General features: G+C 47.7%; 2 protein-coding genes and 1 long non-coding RNA gene across 15 annotated transcripts in view; 1 reads left to right on the top strand and 2 right to left on the bottom strand.

The window, feature by feature from the left end:
- Adcy5 (adenylate cyclase 5) overlaps positions 1–11,544 on the top strand; it is a 148,012-nt gene extending 136,468 nt beyond the window's left edge. Inside the window, 6 exon segments of the mRNA NM_022600.2 lie at positions 978–1,007; positions 1,880–2,012; positions 5,889–6,152; positions 6,956–7,160; positions 9,631–9,755; positions 10,788–11,544. Of these exon segments, the coding sequence (NP_072122.2) occupies positions 978–1,007; positions 1,880–2,012; positions 5,889–6,152; positions 6,956–7,160; positions 9,631–9,755; positions 10,788–10,916 (886 nt within the window). The 3' untranslated portion in view covers positions 10,917–11,544.
- LOC102551038 (uncharacterized) lies at positions 379–20,713 on the bottom strand. Of its 8 annotated transcripts, XR_015633484.1 has the most exons (10): positions 15,308–15,480; positions 14,958–15,069; positions 14,746–14,854; positions 14,407–14,580; positions 14,143–14,275; positions 8,780–8,944; positions 6,744–6,982; positions 5,066–6,418; positions 3,326–3,417; positions 379–2,038 (listed from the first exon to the last, which is right to left on the bottom strand). It is a non-coding gene; the product is annotated as an uncharacterized LOC102551038 (long non-coding RNA). The 8 variants fall into 8 exon arrangements; XR_015633487.1 differs by lacking the exons at positions 3,326–3,417; positions 5,066–6,418; positions 14,407–14,580; positions 15,308–15,480 and adding an exon at positions 17,827–20,713 and having other exon boundaries at positions 8,780–8,896; XR_015633482.1 differs by lacking the exons at positions 3,326–3,417; positions 14,407–14,580; positions 14,746–14,854; positions 15,308–15,480 and adding an exon at positions 17,827–18,135 and having other exon boundaries at positions 8,780–8,896.
- Positions 20,714–20,828: 115 nt separating this feature from the next.
- Positions 20,829–24,224, bottom strand: part of Sec22a (SEC22 homolog A, vesicle trafficking protein) — a 59,710-nt gene continuing 56,314 nt past the window's right edge. For 3 of the 6 annotated variants that reach the window (XM_087575278.1, XM_087575277.1, XM_087575274.1), the window contains one exon: positions 20,829–21,496. In XM_087575278.1, coding sequence (XP_087431404.1) covers positions 21,455–21,496 — 42 coding nt within the window. In that variant the 3' untranslated portion in view covers positions 20,829–21,454. 6 annotated transcript variants of the gene reach the window in all.

The following is a 24,224-nucleotide window of genomic DNA, read 5'->3' as shown; positions in this document are numbered from 1 at the left end:
GAGCAGATCTGGAACCAGGAAAGGACAATCAGAGAGAACAGGCAACTCTTGTGACAAGGGCAACACTTGAGAAGGTTAAGGCTGGACGTCACCTTCAAACCAGAATCTGGTGGTGGTATGCAGGTGACCGGAAGGCACTCCCATCACTTGGAGCTGGTTCTGAACTCCTAATCCTTCTGCCTCCACCTGCCTGCGAGCCAACCTCTTGGCTTTCTCCACCCCCCCCCCAGCCCCCAGCCTCTTCTCCCCGACTGTTGACAGTGGGGGTAAGCAGTGGAGGGAGGCGTTTGTGTCGAGAGACCCTAGTTTGGCTCTAACAGTACTGTATAGTAGATAGATAACACAAGCCATGTGTATAATTTCACATTTTTCAGTAGCTATAATCTGAGGCAAAAAAGTATGATAGCTTTTTATTACGGTGTTGGAGATTGAAACCTGTTTGTATTAGACAAGTGCTGTACCACAGAGCAACACCTCAGACCAAAGGTGCAATTAATTTTAGTAACAATTGTGTATAGCCACTACGTCCAAAATATGGTCTATTGAACATAAATCAATTGTTAATCACTGTGAAACTATTTTACCTTTTCCCCCAATACATCTGTAGTACATTTACATGCAGTCTCTTGTAACTTGCTCTCCCCTCATTTCAAGGCCACATGTGGCCAGCAGTTGTCATCTGGGATGGTGCAGATGCAGGGTTCCCCTCCACTCCCCCAGGATTGTAGCACAGGGCAGAGATGGACAGGTGGCTATGAGGGGAGCAGACAGGGGCTAAGGACTGAGTAGCCTGGGTCAGCGTGACCAGATGCTGGCTAGGGTGCATTTCTGCAGGCCTTACTGCTCACAGTGCCCTGGGATGAGGACGGCTGGGCACAGCAGTAGCTAGGCAGTAGAACAGAGCTTTAGGGATACAGCAAAGGCTGGGAGGCAGGGGTACCTGCAGGCTGAGCAGCTACCCCAACTTTTCTTCACAGAGACTTCAGCAACAACGGGACCTCCCAGTGGTGAGTGGACCCTTCTGTGATGGGGCCCCATCTTCCCCTTGGCAAATAAAATACATAGGTAGCTACTCTTCCCAGGTAGGAGGGGCCTTGTGACAAGGTGAGTGGTGAGGGTGACAGGAACAGGTGAAGATGCCTTCTCTCCAGGGGCAGCAGGGGCAGTAGTTAGTCCCTGGACTGTCTGACTTCCATACTTGAGGGTGATCTGAAGGCTCCATGGCAGTGTCATTGGGACTAAGATTAATCCCATGATTGCTTTAAAGCATTCAGCCTCCATTCTTTCTAAGCTCTGAGCTCACTCCTCTGGGCACAGAGACAGGGTTGGAGTCTGCTTCCCTTCAATCACAGGCTCTGAGGCTAGCCCTGCAAGAGTGTGGGTCAGGAGTCAGTCCCAGCATTCAGTGCTTGGGCTTTGTGCTGTGTAAGAAGCAGGTGTGGAAGGAGTGTTTTCTATGAGCATGCATCCAATTAACAGGAATAGCTGTGCAGTGAGAGCCTCCACTATGCCAGGTGCCTCATGGAGCACACTGTATAGCAACTTTCTCTGTCCCAGTGTCTGGAAATGGGGGCATCACCCATCTCAGCAGTACCCAGAGACAGGGTCATTAGGTTGGCTTGGTTACCTTGACCCTGAACTACTGTGGCTATAGGAAAGCTGACCAGATGGGCTCACCCAGTGGCAAGAATGTAAGGCACCAGGAATGAAAACCACTGCCCCCAGTGCTGAAAGGCTTCCTGCAGAAAATGCCTCGAGTAGCTTGTGCAGGGGGGGGAGGTGGGAGAGAGGAGCTGTAGTTGGGGGAAGAAAGCCTGGAGGCTTTGGAGTCCACTGAGTACCAGGGTGAGCTCAAGCCTGCTTGCCTCTTCACTGACAGCCCTGAGCATGCGACCAAGGTGGCGCTGAAGGTGGTGACGCCCATCATCATCTCTGTCTTCGTGCTGGCTCTGTATCTGCATGCTCAGCAGGTGGAATCCACTGCTCGCCTTGACTTCCTCTGGAAACTGCAGGTGAGTGGCCCTGAACCAGAGCTGTGCTGCAGGAGAAAATAGCAAACCTCACAGCACTTATCTCATCTCACTACTGCCCAGTGCCAGGAGGAGGCGCTCAAGAAAACCTACTGAAGAAAGTGGACTTCCAGGTTGGCTGCCTAGACCTTTGGTTCCAGCCACTCCCTCCTTGTCAGATTGCTGGTTGGGGGCTGCATGCAGGTGACCATCGTGTTTCTTCTGAAGGTGTACTCTATGGGATCTGGCTGTCAGGTCTGAGGTCCTTGGTGGAGGTGCCCTGAGGTTAGGAGACTCAGGAGTATGGCTCTCTGCTTTCCCTGGGGAATGTCCCTCCAAAAGTCCTAGCTGTCAGTGAGCTGAGGTACCACTTGTGGCCCTCCTTCTCTGAGGAAGTCTCCAGGCTAGACCAGACTCTGTGGGACCTAGAGCCCATGTTCTTCCATTTCTATCTTCCTCTATGGGTCTCCAGGGTGCTTCTCCTAAGATGGTTGCCACTGTGTACCCTGGCTGTGTCTCGAAGGCTTCAAGAAGAGTTAGCCTGCTGCTAGCCTCTGCTGGGTGCTCTCAACTCCAGCCAGGGTCAAAGCCATGGTCCTATGAGAGATGAGGCTTCCCAGCTCTATCAGGTCTGACCCTCCCAGACTGGAAGGACTTCTGCTGGAGACAGGGACAGGGCTTCTGTTCCTTTGGCCTGCATAAACTCAAACCATTTCAAGCTCCTTTGTCACCACAGGGCCCTTCCACTCTGTCCCACCTGACCACAGGAACAGCAGAGTTTTTTTCCCTTTGAGATCCTCCTTGCCACACTCACAGTGTCACTTCATGTCTTTAGGGTTTTTGATTTTTTGGCTCGTTAGGTGCATGTATGTGTGTGTGTGTGTTATGAGAGTTTGTACACGGGTGTCTGTGAACGCATGAGGACCAGTGAGTCTCAGAGATCCACTTACCTTCACCTCTCAGGTACTAGGATTAAAAGCTAATCCCACCATCTTGGCTTTAAAAACAACTAATCAACCAAACAACAATAAAAACATGGGCTCTGGGGAACAAACTCAAGTCATTGTGGTTACAAGGTAAGCAGTTTAGGACCGAGTTCTCTCTCCAGTCCTGGGCAAGTTTTAAAAGGCAATCTTTAGCCTACAGATCTGCAAGAACTACACGACGAGATCCAGCGGGCCCCTCCCTCTACTTTGGATTCATGCTCCATCCCACCCACATATGCTTTCTGGCAGGCATCGGCTTTGGATACTCCAGTGTCTGTCTTTCACACACCGCCCTGCAGAGCTCCCTGCACTCTCCCTACCAGAACTCACCGTGGCACCCTGGCTTTTCTCAGCATCCTAGCTAGCTGTAAAGATCTTGTTCGTCCATGTGCTGATGTGGGTCATGCTTTTCTGGAAGAGACCTGAGAGAGACGCTGGGCATGTCACCCGAGCAATTCTGCCTCCCTCCCACCCTCGTCCTGCCATGGTGTTGACTCTGATCACTTGCAGGAATTGTCCTTGGCCAAGCTTCTCCCCTACATATGCCTATCAATAAGATGCCACAGCAGTTTTCTGGTCCTTATTAAAGCCTCACTTCCAGCCTCTGCACCCACTGGTTATTTCCTGTGTCTTTCACATGAAGACGCCTGTCAGTAGCTTGGCATGGTGGCACATGCCTGCAGTTCCAGTTCTTGGGAGGCAGAAACAGAAGGGATGCTGCAGGTTTGAGGCCAGCCTAGTCTATATAGCAAGTACCAAACCAGCCAGGGCTACACGACAGGATGTGTTCTCAAACAGTCCCCACCTGCCAAAGAGGGCTGTCAGCTGTGGTGGTCCCTGTCTGTCTGGCCTTCTCAGGTGGCTGTGTTGTCCTGTAAGGAGTCGTCCCTGGCCTTTAGTCTGCTTCTTTGCTTGCTCTTCCACATCATCACCCATTCAGTGCTGAAGCCGTGGGTGATGACCTGCCCTTGCTATTTATTTCCGCACTCACATCGCCGTGGGTTTGGCTCGCACACATTTCGTCAAGCTCCCAGCCGTCACTGAGTACACCTCCACCATTCTTTGAGCACTCCGAGCACAGCAAAGTGGCACCTAGGTTACAGGCACCTTTCCTGGCTCTCCGTAAGTAGAGAATCGTGTTTAGAAACTGAGATCTGAGCACTCCGGGGCTCATCCAGGTGTCTGCAGATGCAGCTAGGAGATGCGTATCAGTGGATATGGACACAGACACATTACATGCACACATATTGATGTGTCTACACCACTTCAGTTGTTACAGTTTTTAAATGAGCCCCTTCCAGAACCTTCTCTTTAATCTAATGCCTCTGGCTCCTTTCACACTTCCTGACTGTGCTTGGCAGTAGTACCCTAGCAGCAAAAAAACCCACCTCCCCTTATCTTTCCTAGTGACTGATGAGCTTGGAGTAATAGCCCCCCTCTCCTCAAGATCCCCTTTCTGTCCTTCCCCTCAGTCCCTCAGTCCCCTGTCAGCAGCTTCTCTCTGCCCTCCACAGAGTGGTCACTTTGTTTCCTCGGCTTTCTGAGGGCTATGGCCTGAGCATTGATTCCAGGGTCCCCTGCTTGTGTGAGTAGATGGCTTGTCCCTGTCCCCAGCCTATGTCTGCTTCTTTCCCTGAAGCTGACCAGCTTATGACACTGACAAGTCTTTCTGTCCCCTGTTCTTCTGGGCCTTGAGGGAGCTGGCAGGACAAGAGCCAGCAAATAAATAAAGATAGAAACGTGTAAGCAGGCCTTGCAAAGAATTGTCACTCCCCACCTTTCCCGGTGCCTTTGCACCAGTCTGCAGCCCTGCAAGTGGGGCATGAGCTGAGAACAGGCTCAGAGGCAAGTGTAGATGGCTCTATTCCCAGGGACAGACATGGTCAAAGTTCCCATCTCAGTCATCAGGCTGAAGGCTAGGCAGGAACCTGGTGCACACCACTGGACTTACCTGGCTGCTTAGGGTTGGAGGTGTGCAGAGGTCCCCAGGTCTTGGTGTAACCTGCAGTCTCCCAACCACAACCCCGGTGGTTCTAAGAGTTACCCAGCTGTGGAGAGGAGATCTCTTACCTAGCGTTCCCGGGTCTTTTGCCTTGGGACTGTCCATTCCATCTGGGATCAGATCCTGCAGCATTGGGAAGGCCTGCTAGCTCTTGCTAGACACTGGCTGGGTCTTATAAACAATCCCTGCTAGCAATATTTTCTCTGCCTGCCAGCCCACATAGCCATTCCCAAGAAGGGGACAACTTTGCCATCAAGAGTGGAGGATCCAGCTGACTCCATTCTGTAATCTTATTATGCCACTCTGGTCAAGTGGCTCCTTACCACACCACTGTGCAGAGCTGCCTCTCCGCTTCAGCCTCATGTGGGTCACCATTATCTTCATGCAAGAACTCAGTTCTGGAAGTTAAGTGGCCACAAACTCCATCTGCAGACCCACAACCCAAACTGGGAACTCAACTCAGTGAGGTGACATGCCCTCCCCACCTTGGCTGATGTCATTCCTGCTAGCTTTGGCTAGCCCCCAAACAAGTCCCCCTGATGGGAAGCAGACATGGCAGGACCTGGGCCAAGCTCCCAAGGGCTCCATCCAGTAGACTTGTTCTAGAAAAGCTGCTTTTCTGATTGCATTTCCTAATCTTGAGGAAATGCAGGGTTAGGGTGTGGTAGAGGCTGTTTGGGGTGTGGATTTGGATCGCTGCTCTTCTCAGCTGCCAGTTTGTCTAGGGGAGACCTGCGTTGCCTCTTTACTTCCTTCCTCCATGTGTGTTGTTTGCCAGAGGCAGTGGGATTGTCTGGAGAATGTGTGGAGGCAGACAGCTGTGAGGGGGCACTGCTGGCACCCGAGTGCCTGGGCATTTCGGTCTCCTCTCACTGGGTCTCCTGTCGCCAGGCCACAGAAGAGAAGGAGGAGATGGAGGAGCTGCAGGCCTACAACCGGCGCTTGCTGCACAACATTCTGCCCAAGGACGTGGCTGCCCACTTCCTGGCCCGGGAGCGGCGCAATGATGAACTGTACTACCAATCCTGCGAGTGCGTGGCTGTCATGTTTGCCTCCATCGCCAACTTCTCCGAATTCTACGTGGAGCTAGAGGCCAACAATGAGGGCGTTGAATGCCTACGGCTGCTCAATGAGATCATCGCAGACTTTGATGAGGTGCTCCTGGGGCCCCTACATGTCCCTCCTGTCCCCTTTCACCATCTGCCAGAGGCTCTGATGGCAGGAGCCTGGCTATTTCCCATGGCTCTTGGCTCCAATTACAATGAAATGACTGAGACCTCACACCTTAAGAGTCCTGCCTAAGGTCACTGGGCTGACACGTGGGAGCTAGCATTTTTTGCCCGCTCTTTGAACTTGAGCCACTGTGGCCCCAAGGCAGAGATGGCCCAATATCTGTCAAGGGCTTTGAGAGCAGGAAGAGCCTAGCAAAGGAAGAAGGCAGGCAGGAAAATAAGCCATTGTTTCATGTATCCCTTAATTCAACCCTTGCTGAGTACCCAGTGTGTTCAGGCCAACAGGGAAGGCTTCATCATGTCAGGAGTAGGCTACCACCCGGAGGGATGAACATGCAGTACTTGAAGTTCTGCTGCCCTAGGGCATCCAAATGGGTGGAGGTGTCTCTGAGCCTTCCAGAAACCCCAGGAAAGAAAAAGGGTGACTTACTAGATAAAGCTGGGGAGATTTTCATGGGTGGAGGAACGTGAGACTCCCTTGTTAAGAGCATGAGACCCAACAGTGATTACTGACCTTGTCCTCCAGGGCTCTTGGTGGAGGGATAAGTCTGTAGGCCATAGGTCAGGTCTAATGGAGTGGTGTGGTGGAGTCTTGGGCACCTCAGTGTAAACTGTCGCCCCAGCTGTGTGAGGAGGGGACTCGAAAAACCAGACTTCAGGGCTTCCTCCTGTGAACTTCAGTGACCTGGTTGGGTGGTGACTTCGGTCTGAACTCCTTCTGTCTAGATCATCAGTGAGGATCGGTTCAGGCAGCTGGAAAAGATCAAGACCATAGGTAGCACCTACATGGCTGCCTCTGGCCTCAACGACTCCACCTATGACAAGGCAGGCAAGACCCACATCAAGGCTCTTGCAGACTTCGCCATGAAGCTGATGGACCAAATGAAGTACATCAATGAGCACTCCTTCAACAACTTCCAGATGAAGATCGGTGAGAGGGCTTGGGGGTAGAAGGGCTTTGTGGGCTCGTCCATGCTCTACCCCTACCTGTTGTCTGTCTAATGGCAGAAAGCAAGTCTTATTCCAGGCTCATTCAGTAAAGATGGAAAGCAATAAAACTAAACACTTGCTACACTTTTTATACAAAATGTGCATATTAACATAATTGCACCTTTAAAAACATTTTGAGCAGATACTCTTGTTAGCAAAATGAGTAAAGCAGAATGCTTTATGAGAATCATCAGGTAATACTGACAATGATTTTATTTCAGCTTTTTCTGGTGTTGTGAGACAGGAACTCTTGACAGCCTTCCTGTCTCGGCCTCCCAGGTGCTGGGATTCTGGATGTGAACTACAGTATATGGCATGGTTTAGCTTTTAAAGCAGAATAATCTTTGAAAATATTTCTTGTATGAGTTCTGTCACATATGTTTATGCACCAAGCACATGCCTGGTGTCAGATCCCTGAAACTGGAGTTACAAATGGTTGTGAACTGGATGGTGAATGGGGTGCTGGGACTTGAACTCAGGTACTCTAGAAGAACAGTCAGTGCTATTTATCTCTGTAGCCCTTAAAACAGGGTAATCTTAAAGTGAGTGGGCAAAGTACCACCAAGTTTTCAGTGTGAGCCCAAAGCAGCTACTCTGAAAGCTGGGTGGTCCACACACACTTGGGTAGGCAGTAGGAAGGGTGTGGTGTGGCAGGCTTCACTTGACTGCATCTCATGTGTTTCCAGTACTGATGATTGAAGCCACAGTCTCACGTTTTTTCAGACAAATAAATGCTCTACCAACTTGAGTTCTACCTTTGGGCTCAATCTTTGGCAAAGGGCACTTCTTTTGTGTGTGTGCATGTAGAGGTCAGAGGACAACTTCCAGGCATCCTGTTCTCTCATACCCCACACCATGTAGGTCCTGGAGATTGAGCTCAGGTTGCCAGGTTTAGTGGCAAGCTCCCTTTACTACTGAGCCCTATTGCCTCCTAACCATTTTATCCAGCTCTGCAGGATTAGAAAGAACAGTGCAGAGAGAACGAACGCCCATCCTTGAGTTCACACCACCCCCACAGCTCACAGCTCTGAGTGCCCTGGTCCACAAGGCACAGAGTTACCCTCACCCTGCCCCAGCTCAGTCACAAGAGTGGTTCATTTTGCTAAGGGAACGGAGTCAAGGGCAGTCTTTCTTCTCCTGAGGTTTGCAGCAGTGGAAAGTGTTTTCTGAGAGAGCAGGCCTTTGTTCTAGTCAAAAGTTTTATGCATTATCAACTCCCTGACTCTGGCTCAAGTCATAAATGATTCAGACTTTTTTTTTTCAGTAACAGTAATTCACAAAAATACCGGCACTTCAATTCTCAAAATTAGCACATTAGACTGAAATATTACATCACTAAAAACCAATATTGTGATCCTTAATGTCCCCAAGAGATATTTTGTTCTGGCCCAAGTGTCGGGAATTGGGCTATCCCTGGACAGGCTACTTGTTGTGCCCTCTGGGCACAGTGGTTTGTGGATTGGATCTGGCTGTTGGAGGCCAGGCGTGTGCTGTAGCTCACAGACGCAGCCTGTGGTGTGTTAACTCTGCCCTAGTTTCGTGTGATGTTGCTCCACTCACCCTGCTAGAGTCCTTGGTATTCTCCTGGACGCCTGTCTCAACAACTGGACTGGAACACCCTGGATGGAATGACAGACTCTACCAGCAGGCAGCTGAGCAGTCTTGGTGGCATGGCCTCTGGAATAGAAGCAATCTGAGCTCAGCATGGTTGGCGATGTGGTCAGTCTAGAAATAGAAATAGCATGTGGGCTTTAAAAAGCCACATGTGCTGTGACAGGATTTGGAAAAAGACAAGACTGGGACAAGGAAATGGGTAGGAACAAGTCTCAAGAGTGAGGAAGAGAGATGGAGTGAGTGCAGTGTCCTCTGAGTTGGTGCTGAAATATGTCATCAAGGAGGAAGGATAAGACAAGGCATCGGGCAGCTGGAGATAGCTCAGTGGTTGAAGAGCACTTACAAAGTACCCAGGTTTGATCTCCAGCACCCAAGCCCAACAAGCCACCATTAACTCCAGCCCCAGAGCACTGAGATGCCCTCCCTCATCTAGTCTCTGCAGGCACCCTCATGTGTTTGCACCACACACTCACACAGATACATGAATAAAATAGATGTAAAAAAAAGGGGGAAGGTATTGGGCTATGCTGGACATCCCTGGAGACCTTGAAGAGGGTACATATGGCAAGGGACTTAAGGGTTGAGATAAGGACACAGTACCAGTGGATGTGTGCACAGACCCTTGCTTTCTTGAACAATGGATAGTGCAGGAAAGTATGACTCTCAGGGATTAAGCTTAGCCTCAGTCCAGCAGGAATCAGGAGCATCCACAATGTGCCAAAAGGTGGGTGCTGGCAATAACAAGCAAGGTATGTGTGTCTCAAGCTGATGAGTATGGCCAATTTCTGTCTACACAGGGCTTAACATTGGACCTGTAGTGGCTGGGGTCATTGGGGCTCGCAAGCCTCAGTATGACATCTGGGGCAATACAGTAAATGTGGCCAGCCGTATGGACAGCACTGGGGTGCCTGACCGCATCCAGGTAAGTGCAAACACAGCTACCGTTCGTGCCATTCATATGAAGGGCCTCTGTTGCCCTGGTGCTAGGTTTTCACTGCAGACCACACAGAGTTCATGGTTAAAATTCCTTTTCAGATTCAAGGGCGAAGCGGTAGACAGGACAGACATCTCAAAGTTTTGGCACAAAGGGTTGGGTCAGACCTTCAGTACCTTGGACAGAGCCCGTAGCCCATACAGAACTCTGCCGGTCTAGAGGGAATTGGTGGGGCAGGCCTCACTAGGAATGCTAATGCTGGGCCTCATCAATCCAGCGATACAGGAGAATGCAGACAGCTGCAGGGAGCAAGTCTTAACCCAGTGGGACTTGCAGTTCTCCTGGCCTGTATCATTTCAAAGGTGTTTTTGATGTATTACACTGCTTCAATGTCCCCTCAGTTGTCTGGCCTACTCAGATAGACCCTGCCTACTGAATTGTGGGTGCTGTCCAAGGTACCAGGGCTTTCCCGGCTTCCACTCCTGTGCAGAGAGAGGAGAAAGGCTGTGTGTATGCAGTGTCTAGCCTCCTGCTGCCGAGGAGCTGCATGGCCACGGAGACTTGGGAGTTGTGACAGTACTCGGCATGCACCTGTGCATCCATCCTTTGCCCCCTCACCTCTTCTTAGTCTGCGAACAAAGAAAGACAGGCTGCTCTGGCATGACCCCATTCGTTAACTGACCCCAGGCAGGCAATGCACATTTCCTGAGCCTTAAGCATGGAAATAGTTTCCTAAAAAGAGATGAGACCAGAGGTGGCTCTCTGTTGTCATGGAGTCAGTTATTCTGGAAGCAGTTTATGAACCCCAGTCCATGATCCAAGTAGCACTTATGTGACGAATCCCTGGGTACTTATTCCATGGCTGAGACTCTCGTCCCCAAGAGACAGCGGTAGAGGGTCTTCCCTCCTCTCCTGTCAGGGCAGCAACAGGGCATAGGCACACAGAGGTAGATATGCTCACAGCAGCTCATGTACAGGGGTCACTGATAGCCTGTCCTCTCCCTTCCTATCCCTCCTCAGGTTACTACAGATATGTACCAGGTGCTGGCCGCCAACACATACCAGCTGGAGTGCCGGGGTGTGGTCAAGGTCAAGGGCAAGGGTGAGATGATGACCTACTTCCTCAATGGAGGGCCTCCCCTCAGTTAGCAGATACCAGCAGCATCCTGGCCTCCAGAGGATTGAACAGCTTCTCTGTGCACCATGGGCAGATAGGGCCTGTGCCCCAGGCTCACAGCTGTGCTGGTAAAATTTCTACTTGGACTCAGAAGCAACTTCTGCCTTTGCTGGTGGGCATGGCTTTTGGCCTAGGCCCAGGGTGCCAGCGTCCTGCGAGCACCGAGCTGACCAAAGATGTTGCCCTTGGCAGAAGACTGTAGACTCGAGCTGACCCTTGAGGTTCTGACAAGTGCTGCTACTGCACGGTGGATGTGCTACCGGAGCACAGCCTGGCACAGAGTGGCTGGCCTGAGGGGAGGCCTTGGTTATGAAGGGGAGGTAGGCAAGCTTGAAGCTGGCCTGGGGGATGTCCATGGACCTCATGGGTCTGCTTTTCCACTGTGGAGAGGCTATGCCCCCTCACAACGTTTTGGGGGCAGGAACTGGGAGAGATGCGGCCTGTGCCATTCTCTCCTCACACCTCCATGCACACAGACAATGCCCTGTACGGGAAACAGGACTGTTGATAAGGGGGAGGCAAGAGGACACCAGGCAAGGAGCAGTGGCTCTGAGCAAAAGAAAATATTTATTAAATAAAACAAAAGTTTTCTCTGCCCTTCTTTAGACTATGCTAGTTGTATGCGTGTAAGAGACACACAAGCAAATGAGGGTGCCAACTGGGGTAGGGAGGTGGGGACCCTGACTTGTCTTTTTGTATTTTTATTTTGTATTATTGAAACCTTGGAGATCTAACAAATATACCAAATTCTATATTTTGTAAATTCTATTAGGAAACAGCCGTGCCCAGCAGGGCATTTCCACTCCTCTGTACTGTACGTATGTCAGTGTGTGTACTGGTGTACATGTGTGTTCGTGCTGTGGAGCCAATCCCTGAAGGGTGTGTTCCCCTCATTTCAGACTTGGCAAGTTTTGGTTTTTCTAGGCACAGCCAGAGCAGGGGTGTGTGTTTTGGGGTACCACACATTCCAATTAAGCAGAAGACACACTAATCCCTCTGTCTAGCCCCACCTTACACACATCCCATTTCCTAAGTAACATCACAGAACGAGAAGACAAAGGCACTGCTCCCGTCCTAAGCAGTGTCCAAGCATTCTCCACTTGCTAGTGTGGCCCTCCCCTCCCCTCCCCTCCCCTCCCCTCCCCTCCCCTCCCCTCGGCAGCTCCTGGGCTGGAGGAAGCCCAGGCTCTACAGCCTCCTCAGTTGACCCAGGTGCAGGGGGTTGTCCTGGAAAGGGTCCCTGTGACCTGGGGATGCAATCTATAGGACCTGGGTGTAGGGAAAGGTGTAGCCTTGCCTTCCACCCCCAGACACAGGGAAGGTTTTTGGCGGGAGGGGATGGTTAAATGTACCGAGAAGAAAATACTATTTTTGTAATTTCCAAGAACACATTTGAAAAATGATATTCTATCACAGATAAACTTGAACAGCTTCCTTACTGTCTATGCCCAGATCGTCTCATTGCTTCTCAGGGCGCAATTATTCTCCCCTCTAACAGGGGGGTAACGGTGAGGTGGCAGTAAGTGCCAGCTCAATGTTACTTTCATGCCCTTCACCATCCTCCCCAAGAAAAAAAGTATGGACCCTGAACTGCCACGCCTGCATCTGTGCTCTGCCACCCCGCCCGAGTTCTGCACTGCCCTCACCTCTGGTACAGGGGCTGCTTCTCTCGCATTGTTCTCAAGTCCCTGGCCCTCCACATGTCCTGCCAATGCCAGTGGGTTTTGTTTAACTTCCAACCTGAGTACAGTGTGTGTGCTGAGTTTATACTGTGTTTCCCCATGGAGACCCCTCCCAGCCCCAGCAGTGACTGGTGACAGCGTGCAGTGCTAGCTCTTCGTTCCTCTAAGGGGTGTGTGCACTCTTTTTATTCCTGCTCTTGCAAAAATGATACAATTATGATTTCCCATGGAAATTGAAAAGTCTATTTAAATAATTTAACTATTAAAAACACTTTCACTGGTACTGTTTTCTGGTCTGATTTTCATTTGGGTCAGGGTCCAGAAAAGGATGTGACAGAAGAAAAACAAAGCTTAGACCACTGGAAGGACCTGAGGAGGTAGGCAGGGATGGTGACAGCTGTGTGGCATACCGAGTTAGGCACTGTACAAATGCCATCTCGACAGCCCCTCCTGTCATCACAGTTCACTGAAGAAGATGCTGGGTGCAGAAACCTTGTGTTGCTTGAGGCCACACAGCTGTAAGAGCAGAAGACTATGAAGAACGAGAGCACTGGGGCCTGTTGCCAGACACCACACAGGGGATCTTCTCAGCACTGCCAAACTCAGGGTTAATGGGGTCCAGGAAACAACTCTAGAGGGGTACAGGCAAATTAAATTAGACACAGGTAACATGAAGGGACCTGTGAGAAGTTTCCTGGTCTCATGGAAGCAGTGGCCACACAGTACTAGGCCTGGCAAGCCTAGACCTCAGCAGGGCTTCAGATATGCATAGGAATCATATATGCTAGAGGCAGGGGCTTAACTCTGAAATTTCCAAGCTGGGATACACAAGTTAGAGAATTTAATGGTATGGAAATCCAAACTTGGTGGGGTATGATCGTGCACACCATTAATCCTAGCACTTGGGAGGCTAAGGCAGGCAGATCTCTTGTGAGTTCAGGGCAAGGCTTAGAACTACACAGAGAAACCACGTTTCCAAAATAAACAAAATAACTTCATGGCTACTACTGGTCAGAGCAGGAACCTCAGTTCTTAAAAGAAATCCTCCCTGCTGTGGCTGGGCCTTCAGGCACCCCTTGAGACCACAGGTCACACAGCCACAGGGTCACACAAGGGGGCTGTTCCAAAGCCCTTCCCATACCCATCATGCTCACTGAGCAGATCCCAGAGAATACATTCCACAGGTATACAGGTCAGGTTTAAGCACCCATCCCTGTGTGTAGCAAATACCAGATGTCAGCTAACATGGTTAAGTAAGAGGAAGTTAGCAAGAAGTGGTGGAGAGACACAAGGACTTCCTGTATTCGAGAAGATGAAGCTAGGTCTGTTACAAAGCCAGGCTACTTTAAAACTTTCAAAGTTGCAAGTGTTTTTATGAACTTCCAAAAGTAAATGTCACCCAAGAGGCATAGAGCTCTGAGGTTTTTTTTTTTATGGGTATTGGGCATAAAGCTTCAGGAGTAGTCAACAGAGCCTGAGCTTCCCAGCACTGGGTAGCAATGCTGAACCCACTCACCTGGGTGGAAAGCGCTTGGACACTGGAGATGGAATGCTGAGCAGTGGTGCCAAGAAGCCTAGCTGCTCCTGAGCCAGAGGATGGTAGCAGCGACAACAAACGACTCCAGAAAACCATGGTTTTGTGTCACCTCCTAAAGCAAAATGTCACATTAAAAAGAATGAATGCATGAATGCTTGGAGAAGTTTTTCTCTTCCGTGCTGGTGGCAGGTCAGGGGAACATTAGTACACCCGAGACTGCTAGGATGTTTACAAGCAGCTTACCATTTACCCAGAATGTCCTGCCATAGCCAAGGTCTATGGGAACAGGCTTGTCACTCCTTGATGCAACAGTGAGTGAGCAAGTTGTTGCCATGGCTCAGCAGAACGGCGCCGTCACTGGAACCACATGGTGGGATGTAGAGCTGATTCCCAGTGCTCTCTGACTCCATACATACACTGTGGCACGGACGTGCACAATATAGAATGTGTAATTTTTTTAAAAGTTGAAGGAAATCCTTTTAGATTTCTAAAAGCCCTCAGGGTTCTGCTTCTGCTTTGGGTTGGGGGTCAGGACACACATACATGGCTCTTTTTGCTATCTTGCCTAACTGTCCTTCTCACCTGCAGGGCCTCTAGCCCATACAAGAACACAGTTCCGTGAGGATTGCAGCCTGGCAGGCCTCCAAGTTTCCCCTCTGGCATTCTCTCTGTGCAGCTCTTTACCTAATTTCTGGATGCCAGGCCACACACAGAATAGCAACAGTTGAATTAAGATTATAATGTTACGCTACAGGCAGGGTTTACAGTGAAGTAAAAGCCTGAAGTATGATTACCTCTAAACCAAAGTCAGAAAAGACCTTTGCTTGCTTTGTCCTCAGTAGCAGCGGTGCAGGACAGCTTACTGGGAGATCTGCCTTGAAGCTCTGAACCACAGGCTGGGGAGGCCTAGGTGGGGAGGTCACACAGTGGTGGAGAAAAGGGAGAGAGGAGGACAGTAGAGGTTAAAAAGGAAGCCCACAGGCCAAGGAGGGAGCCTCCCTGCACTCCACCTCAGTTCTGCAGTGCTAGTGAGCAGGGCAGAAACACCCCAGCCCATGGTGACAGTTCACTGGTCCCCAGGACCCTGTCATGCTTCCAAAGAAAGAGAACTCACTGGAATCCCTCAGGGAGCCTCACCGCTTACCGTTTTCTGCTTGCCAGCCTCTAGTTCAGGCCTGGCTAGCTGTAGTCTGATTTGTCAGCGTCTCCACTTAGCCTGACTTTCCCTGGTTTTCCAGTTTTGCAAAATTTGCTTCTCCACTTTGTCAGTTGGCCACCATGGCACTCCCTACTGGTTCTCAGTTTTCAGAGCAGTGCACCTTAATCTTTTTATAGCCGTGCTATATTTGTACTTTTCAAGAATGCCTTTCGGTTGACAGAACTGTAGGCTGCAGGCTGCTGGCTGCTCACTTCCTCCCTCTCACCTTCCTATCAATAGGGACTCACAGAGGCACCAGGGAAGGTAGCATCCGGGACTGTCAGGTACACAGACAGCTATATTCAAAGCAAAGTCTGTTGATGCCTGAATTCTTGTGCCATACTGGATAGGACAGGGATCCCCAGCATACCTGTGCCTTGAGACTGGGAGGGAGACTGAAAGGCATCGCTTACCTCTCACGGTAACACTACATCCCTTCTTCAGGTTATTAAAGTGTGTAATGAAATATTTCCTCAACAGAGCACCCGACATACAGCAGGCATGGGTCACTCAATTCCTTTCCCTCTTTGGATGTATGCTCTGTCCGTAAGTCCACACATGTGTCTGGCTAGGGCACCACCGCATGCTAGACATTGCAACAGAATCCTCCCCTAGGGAAGGCTTCTAAAGAGCTTTGTGCAAAGATTTATCACATTCATGAGCATGGTGGCCATGGCTTTCTGCCTGGTGCTGGTCCCAGGGCTTTCCCTATATCCATTCACTTTACAATCACAACCATACTCAGTGTGCACAGGAGAAAACTAAGGCAGAAAGGTTTCAGAAACCTGTAAGATCACAGCACAAGTAGGAGAGAACCAGGGAGTCTAAATCCAAGCAGTCGCAGTGGTAGAAAGCTATTCCCTGTTTCCTGTTTTCACACATAGAGACTCTCAGCAGAATTGTCACAAAATTACTCCAAGCCAAAGAACCAGAGTATTCTGGCAGCATCTTAGGAAAGCAAGGGCCTGTAACATGTGACTCACCAATAACACAAACACTAAAATGTCTGGATGCCTTGACCTAGGTGCTCTAATCCCATACCCTTGAGCATCTGTCCTGTTATGGTTAGAAGTTCAGGGATTTTAGCCAACTATTTTATTCCTTTCAGGATGTCTTACCACAGAAGTTGGCATTGACTGTTTAGCATGTAAAAAGTGTATACCTGCATACACATGTGGTTATACAGGCTCCTATGTGATGTGGTTTAAGACTATCTAGTAGCTAAGAGCATGAGTTCTTAGTGAGATCAATCCGGGTTACAATCCTGGTGCCAACCAAGGACCACACTGGCTGTGGGTGAAGCCGTGTGACATCTTTAGGGCTTGGACAGCTCATCTGTAGGAAAGAATGCCTTCGAGATTGCTGTGAAGACGACATGGCTATACCCAGAGACATGTTGTAGAACACACAATTCTATTTTCCTTCTATGTCTGCTCTATACTCTCTCTACTGCTATTATATATGCCAAGAATTTCCCTTCTGAGACACAAGACAGCATAGACAGATGTGCACCAACTTCTAAATAAAAACCCAAACCCAAGTGGCAACTCAATACCACTGCCAATTGGCATGGTACCATCCAAAGTCATTATTGACCCACGTTTTGTTCTCTCAAATGAAATGAGGTGGTGTTTCCTGCTCCCAGGCTGCCTTAAGGTACACCACACAGAAATACTAAAGGCACAGATAAGCATTACTGGAGCGCAATGTACAAAGGCAACATATTGTTTGTTCACCGTTAGGCAAGGTTGTTTGTAACCTAGCCTTGACACAGAGCGCTGGCATAAAACAGTCAGATGGCCAAGACAGAGCTGGGGAAGTCGGAGGACCCTCATGGGTATGGAAGGCACAATTCCTGTCTCCTGATCTCAGATGGTCCCTGAGTCCCGTGAACTTGGGTGACGCCTGCATTGCTGTGCCATGGAATACAGTAGAAAAGGGCAAATGTGAACCAGGGGTGAGGCTGGGCTGAAAATACTGTTTGTTGCCAAGGCAATGCTAGGAAGGATTTGTGATGCTACAGTACTGATCCAGGAACTCCTCTCTGTAGTCTCTTAGAGTCTCTCAGGTGTGCAGAGGTAACTGTTTACACACCAGCATTGCCAAAGCACAGGACACCAGGTACCAATGTGTCAATCACAGCCACTATTATAAACAGGATGCATATGGCTTCCAAGCACACAGGGGCCAACACTTACTGAATTTCACCTGCCTAGAGGTTCCTGGACATGACTTAAGAGTCAGCAGCAGGGGCTGCTATCAGCCAGCAGCCCCAGAGCAGGATGAACATGATCAAACGCCTCTCGCAAGTGGCACTTACATATTTTTGCCGCACTCCTGCCTGCTTGGTCCTCACTAACCCATTCAGAACCCTTAGGGTTGCAGGGGATTCTCTTGCTGATCTTCAGTGAGGATATTATTAAATTATTAAATCCAACTTGAACAACAGAACAGGTTCTACTCACCAGTGTTTATGGTTCCACTTCCTCGAGCAGTGGAGAAAAAGACTAAGAGACCCTGACCATGACGTAGAGTGCAGCACTCAGGAGTGACCTGTGGTCTGTGGTGAGCCGAAGTGTTCACTTTGGTCACATGGTGGATGCTTTTGAAATTATTTATTTATTCTTTAACTTCATGGCAGCTCTAACAAAGTGACTTCAGTTTGTTGAATAGCGAGTGACAAGCACATACTCCACATGCTCCCCTGGAAATCCAGCAGTTCAGAGTGTGTCCTTAGGTTAAGCCAAGTAAGTATCCATCTGGGCCTCAGCACACTACAAGAGCACAGAGAAGTCACCCTGGGTCTGCACCAGAGGGGCCTCTCTAGAGCCTGGCAAAGCCACAGCTGAGAGACATTCCTGACATGACCTAACCAAAATGTACTCTTCCAGACTTGAGTCAGGTGTGCAAAACAACCTACATTGCAAAAATAATTGTAGTAAACCTGGAATAGAACATCTGTTTTCTAAATTACAACTGGGTAAAAGTTCTCCATAATTCACTTGTCTCAAACGGATTTTCAAGCTTTAACAGGTATGTGTTCTTAGCTCAGGGCAAGAATTCTTAATTATAGGAGCAAAATAAAATCCCCACACATGATCATGCATACGCGCGCGCGCGCGCGCACACACACACACACACACACACACACACACACGACAGAGAGAGAGGGGGGGGGGAGGGAGGGAGAGGGAGAGAGAGAGAGAAATGGAAACCTGCAACAAATAGATAATCCACACAATGTGCAAATACAGTGTCTGTTTAGGAGTTCTGCTCATTTTAGCGCCCCCAGGACCCCAAGAAAGAACATTTTTACCAAATTCATCAGAACAAGAGGTCTTATCTGGAATTTGTTTTATCTTTGACAGGACCCTGTCTAACTTGCTCCCTTCTGACCCTAGCTTCTGGACACCGAGTCACACCCTCCGAGCCCTTCTTTGTACTTCACTACTCTGGTCTGTCTCCCTTTCTGTTCAGATTTTGTTAACAGATTTTGTTAATGCTTTTCTTGGCATGTTGTTCTTTCAGGGAAAGACTCAGTATGAATGTTTCAAACCCAGACCAATAAAGTAAGCAAATACTTTTAGATTATGACATTGTCTGTTCTTGGCACAGCCAACAGGCAGCATTTCAGAGCTGGCTTAATTAAGATAAACATCCATTAACACACACTGGGAAAGACTGTTGCACAAATAGAGTCAAAGAGCCCGAGGCATGATTAGAACACATGTGCTTAGCTATGGGACACGTAAGTCGAGGCTACTCCATTGCATCCACACAGGATGAACACAGCCACACACACCTCACAAGGACACTGAACAGATTCTCTAGGACCATAACATCATGGCTGTCATGTACCTTCTCGGGGATGACATTCCAAGTAATGAAAGATGGCAGTGTATACAGGAAAAATTACTTATAGCTGTTTCATTCTGTACATCAAGATGTAAACACCCTCTTAACCCAAAACAGCTGGTGAAAACAAACAAGCTTTTAAAAATAGCTGGTGATTTTTCAAGTGTCCCTGCTGAACAGACTCAAATACTGAACACTGCAACATAACTTAATGATATCGAGGTAGCTTTTGAACCAAACTGTAGGAAAGCTATCAAATACCAAGACGGAGGAAAGCCACAATTAATCAGAAAGCCTGAGCTTCCTGGTTATTAACTATTACAAGAAATCTCTTCTGCTCTACCCACTAGCTTAGAAAACCTTCCTAAGTTGAACCACTTTACTTACAAGGCTCAGTTAAGTATAAAATGCAAACACAGGCCCTGTGGCTCCGATGCCTTAGGTCCATGCGATGCCTCGGGGCATCTCTTAGAAGGTACGTGACAACTATGTCAGCAGCTTTGCTACAGCAGAGACCTGGACAGATTTGGAGCTTCGTTTTAACTAAACCATGGACATCATACATCCATTTACTGACTCCGGTTTTCTGAGATGGAGGAGAGGCAGTGAAGGTTTGAGGGATGATATAAACTATCAGAATCCTATGCATTCCTTGTTTGGAATCTTTTCTTTAAAAACAAAGGCAATTGCTTCTCGGCCCTTTGGCTAAGATCAAGTGTAAAAACAAAGGCAAATCACTCATGGTGGCTCCAAACCAGGTGACTTGTAGATTTTTGCACGCAGAATCAAGCTGTGCTTCTCTATTATGAGTTCAAATGGCTTGGATAATCTTCCTAAGGGTGTGAGTGTTATTTCTTCAGGATACTAGTTACCCCCTGTGATGGTTTGCATATGCTTGGCCCAGGGAGCGGCAGGATTAGAAGGTGTGGCCTTGTTGGAGAAAGTGTGTCACTGTGGGAGTGGGCTTGGAGACCCTCCTCTTAGCTGCCTGAGGATGTCTGTTCCTGGCTTCCTTCGGGTGAAGATGTAGAACTCAGCTCCTCCTGCACCATGCCTGCCTGGATGCTGCCATGCTCCCACCTTAATAACGGACTGAACCTCTGAACCTGTAAGCCAGCCCCAATTAAATGTTGTCCTTTATAAAACTTACATTTGTCATGGTGTCTGCTCACAGCAATAGGACCCTAAGACACACACACCCCCAAACCATGAAGTAACAGGAATTGTCAGGGAAGTCCCATTTCTCATACTCAGCACCTCTGAAACAAATGAAATGGTTCTGGGTGCAAACCGTAACTAACCAGTGCTGTGCCACCAAGAAAATGTCATTGCCTTTGCAGTTTCCCATTATCCTCAGGGAATTCCAGAGGGCTCTCATTTTGTTGCCAGGTAACACCTCTCACTATTAGAATGAGAGTGTCACTCAGGTCTAGAGTCCTGGTAGGTATCAGTATCTTGTAAGAACTTATTTCATTGTGTGCTGGCAAACTGATAGATACTGGTTTTCCACTTGGAGTAGGGATTCCTTTCTTTGTTAAATGCTTTTAAGATTTAAAGGTTAGAAACTAAGCAAATAGCATACATATACCCAAATGAGAAGAGTCTGGAAGACTGATAGTCAATGAATCATGTATTTTTAGTGATTTCAAAAGAAATGATAAACATGGTCTAGAAAGGAAACACGCCATCACTGTTGTCAGGACTTGTGATGTTATGGAGATGCGCATCACAGCCCTCTCCACACCAGGTGGCCTCCAGAGTTAGAAGGTGGCAGAAACAAAGAGTAAAAAAACAAATTTCATGCCATTTCTAGACTTCATAAACTCTTGGTACTATAATTGTGCAAATAATCTGAAACTTAGCACAGTGGCTGTTTTAGAGGGTAGCTTCCCAATTCCTGCAGCATCTTCTTCATTGGTCTACACTAATGCCTCACAAAGGCAAACTCAGGTGGTAGCATTTCGGCTTGGTCCTCAGAGCACGGTCCCACAACCAAGCTTTGCTTAGCTCTCTAGTGAGGATTCAGTGCTGCCTGCCAGTCAGTCTTCAGGTGATGCTGAACTTCTACTGTGATGCGCCTGCGTTCCACTGCAGGATCCTTGTGGGAGTTTTCTTACCAGGTCTCACACTCGCAGGCATGCCAGGCTGATTTGTAAAACAAAAGGGGAAGATGGGCAGAGAAGGAAAGCAGAGCTTCTCATGTGTTGTGACTGGTTTCTTCATCACAGTGGCAGTTAATTATGTCCTCTCCTTTCTCCCCTGAAGGCAAAGGCAAATCATCTGCAGGGAGAAGTCAGACGTCATGGTCAGGAGCCTTGCCTTGGGCTTGCCTCAGCCAGATCTGCAGTGTGACAAATGCTCCCACAGTCACATGAAAGAAAAGCTGCCAGAGGTTGCGCAGTTCGTAGAGATACATGTTGCAAAGACAGATTAAGCCAAAAGTCAGGAATGATTTGACATTCCGCCAGCTGGTGTAGTACACAAGTAAATAACACTGTTTAAAAACATTAAAATGAAAGTTGGTTAGGTTACAGGAAAGATATGTAACAGATCAGAATAAAACATGAGAAGATAATGTAAGCTATTGGAAAAGTTCCTCGGTTTCAAAGAGAAACAGATTTCCCCTTCTATGTCTTTCATTTTCAAAATGAAAGTGTTCTTTATCACATGTTAAATGAAAGTACAACTGGGTAACTCCCTTGTAAGACAGACAGAAGAAATTCTCTATGTAACAGGGAACCAGGACAGATACACTGCTAAGTTCTCAGCCCCTGGTCTCTCAGTGTGGGCCATGTGCACCCAGGAAAGCACAGAACACTCAACAAACAACTGAGGAAGATGGACCTTCCCACAACTGGAGTCTGAGGGGTAAAGAAAACAGCAGTCTAAGGCGTGAACAGTGGGGGGTGGTTCAGGTTGGGGGACAGTAGGGAGCTGCAGGAGTTGGGCCTTGTTCCTCAGCTGGGACAAGAGCAAACGAAGCCATTGAATTTGTTGGGCTTCCACTGGAGGAATGGAGTGTTATTAGCATATTTTCATAATTTAACTTAAAGCAGTTATATCTTTTTTTTTTTTTTTGGTTCTTTTTTTCGGAGGTGGGGATCGAACCCAGGGCCTTGCGCTTCCTAGGCAAGCGCTCTACCACTGAGCTAAATCCCCAACCCCTAAAGCAGTTATATCTTGAAAAGTAGAAAATGGGACATAGAATGACAGTGAGTGCTATTTCATTGAGACATTAAGGAAGCATCCCCCACCCACCAGCCCTAGTATTGTCCCCTTTGTCCTTTATTTTCCCACAACATGTTACAAACATGCTTATTTTGCTTGTCATCTATAGCTCCTGGCAGGCAATGGTTTAACTATCTGGTTCATTTGTTTATCTCCAGAGTCTAGAACAGTGCACAGTACCTAATAAGTGCTATACAGAATTTAATGACTGAATGGATCCTTTTCTAGAATGTGCCTAAAATCTGGAAGTATGGAAGAACTTATGAAGACTTATGAAGTCTTTGAAAAGAAGCAGTAGATTCTTTGAACTGCACCCAGGCTTCAGAATGGGAGAAGGTAAAAGTGTTCTTGTCAAACATTAGTTCTTAAATGAGTGAAGATTATTCCATATTTAAAGAGAAGAATGCACTAGAGTGATGCTTTTAATCCCAGCACTTGAGAGACAGAAGCAGGAGGATCTCTAGGTTAGCATGGTCTAAAAAGTTCCAGGCAAGCCAGAACCTTACAGTAAGACCTTGCTCCTGTGTTTTTGTTTTGTTTTGTTTTTTTAAATCCAAGCTATCTACATGAAATGAATAAAATCATTTACTTAATGAGAGTGATTTTCATTGTGGAATAAAGATTTAAAGACATCGTTTTTTTTTCCCCCCTGTGAAAAAACTTTTCACAGAACTTTTGACTTGCTGGAGGTCTGAAACAGCCGAACTGCACTGTTTTCCACAGTGTCACTGCTACATCACCACAGAACAGTCATCGCTTCAGGACATGATCACAGTGAGGACTGCTAATTGATGGGCTTTGATTTTGTCCTGTGTCCCATTAGGGGCCTTTCTCCCACCCAGGATTCTGTACTGCACTTAGCTGTCAAGTCTCCTCCAATCTGTAAGAGCTTCTCAGTCATGACCTTGACAGACCTGATGCATATGCATCAGTTATGCTGGAGCTGTGTATCTTAATTTGGATGTGTCCAGTGTTCCAAGATTGAGTTAAGCATATGTAACTTTGCCAAGAACAACACAGAGGTGCCAGGCAGTATGTTTTATCAGCGCTGTCAATTTGGACCCCTTGACAGGAATTATGCCACCCACTGATAACTGCCTGCATCAGCTATTACAGAGGAGTTTGTCTAATGGTGATTTAATAGTGACTTTTTATCTCCATCATTCTTTCTACATTTATTAATTGGAATTCTACTGTAAAGAAGAGCTTTTCTTGAATCAAAAAATATTTAATTGATGACTCTGAAGTTTTTCAAAGGTAATGAAGAAAACAGATAACTTGCAATACAGAAGTGTTGATACCACCTTGATCAAACATATTACCCAGCTAAAATTTTTCTCTAAACCAAGAAAGAAAAAAGAAAATAAATAAACCTAAAATATTAAGAAAGAAAAAACAACATGGTAGCAACAATGTAATTAAGTATGACAGGTGGTCTTTTCCTTTTGAGTTTATGTTTCACAGTTGAAAAATGTATTTCAAGTGTCTGATATGTTCTGAAATAAACAGGGAAGAAATAAACAAAAGTTTTATAAATAGAGGAGGATAACAGAACATCTAGGGAGATAATGTGTCTATATCACACTAAACATGAGGTGACAACAACAGCAGACTATGACAAGTATCCATTGTTTGTTACCTATAGTAAGGAACCACTTAAAAACCCATAACATTTTAAAATACTATAGATAATAATGAAATGGAATTCTTAAAACCTCAAATAAACTATTGAAATATAGAAAGAAGAAAATTAAAACAGAACAAAAGCAAGCCCCAATAT

Source organism: Rattus norvegicus, chromosome 11 (genome assembly GCF_021556685.1).
Source record: "Rattus norvegicus strain SHRSP/BbbUtx chromosome 11, alternate assembly SHRSP_T2T, whole genome shotgun sequence".
NCBI classification, from domain to species: domain Eukaryota; kingdom Metazoa; phylum Chordata; class Mammalia; order Rodentia; family Muridae; genus Rattus; species Rattus norvegicus.
Note: the sequence above shows the minus strand (reverse complement) of the source record. Positions and strands in the feature narration are given on the sequence as shown.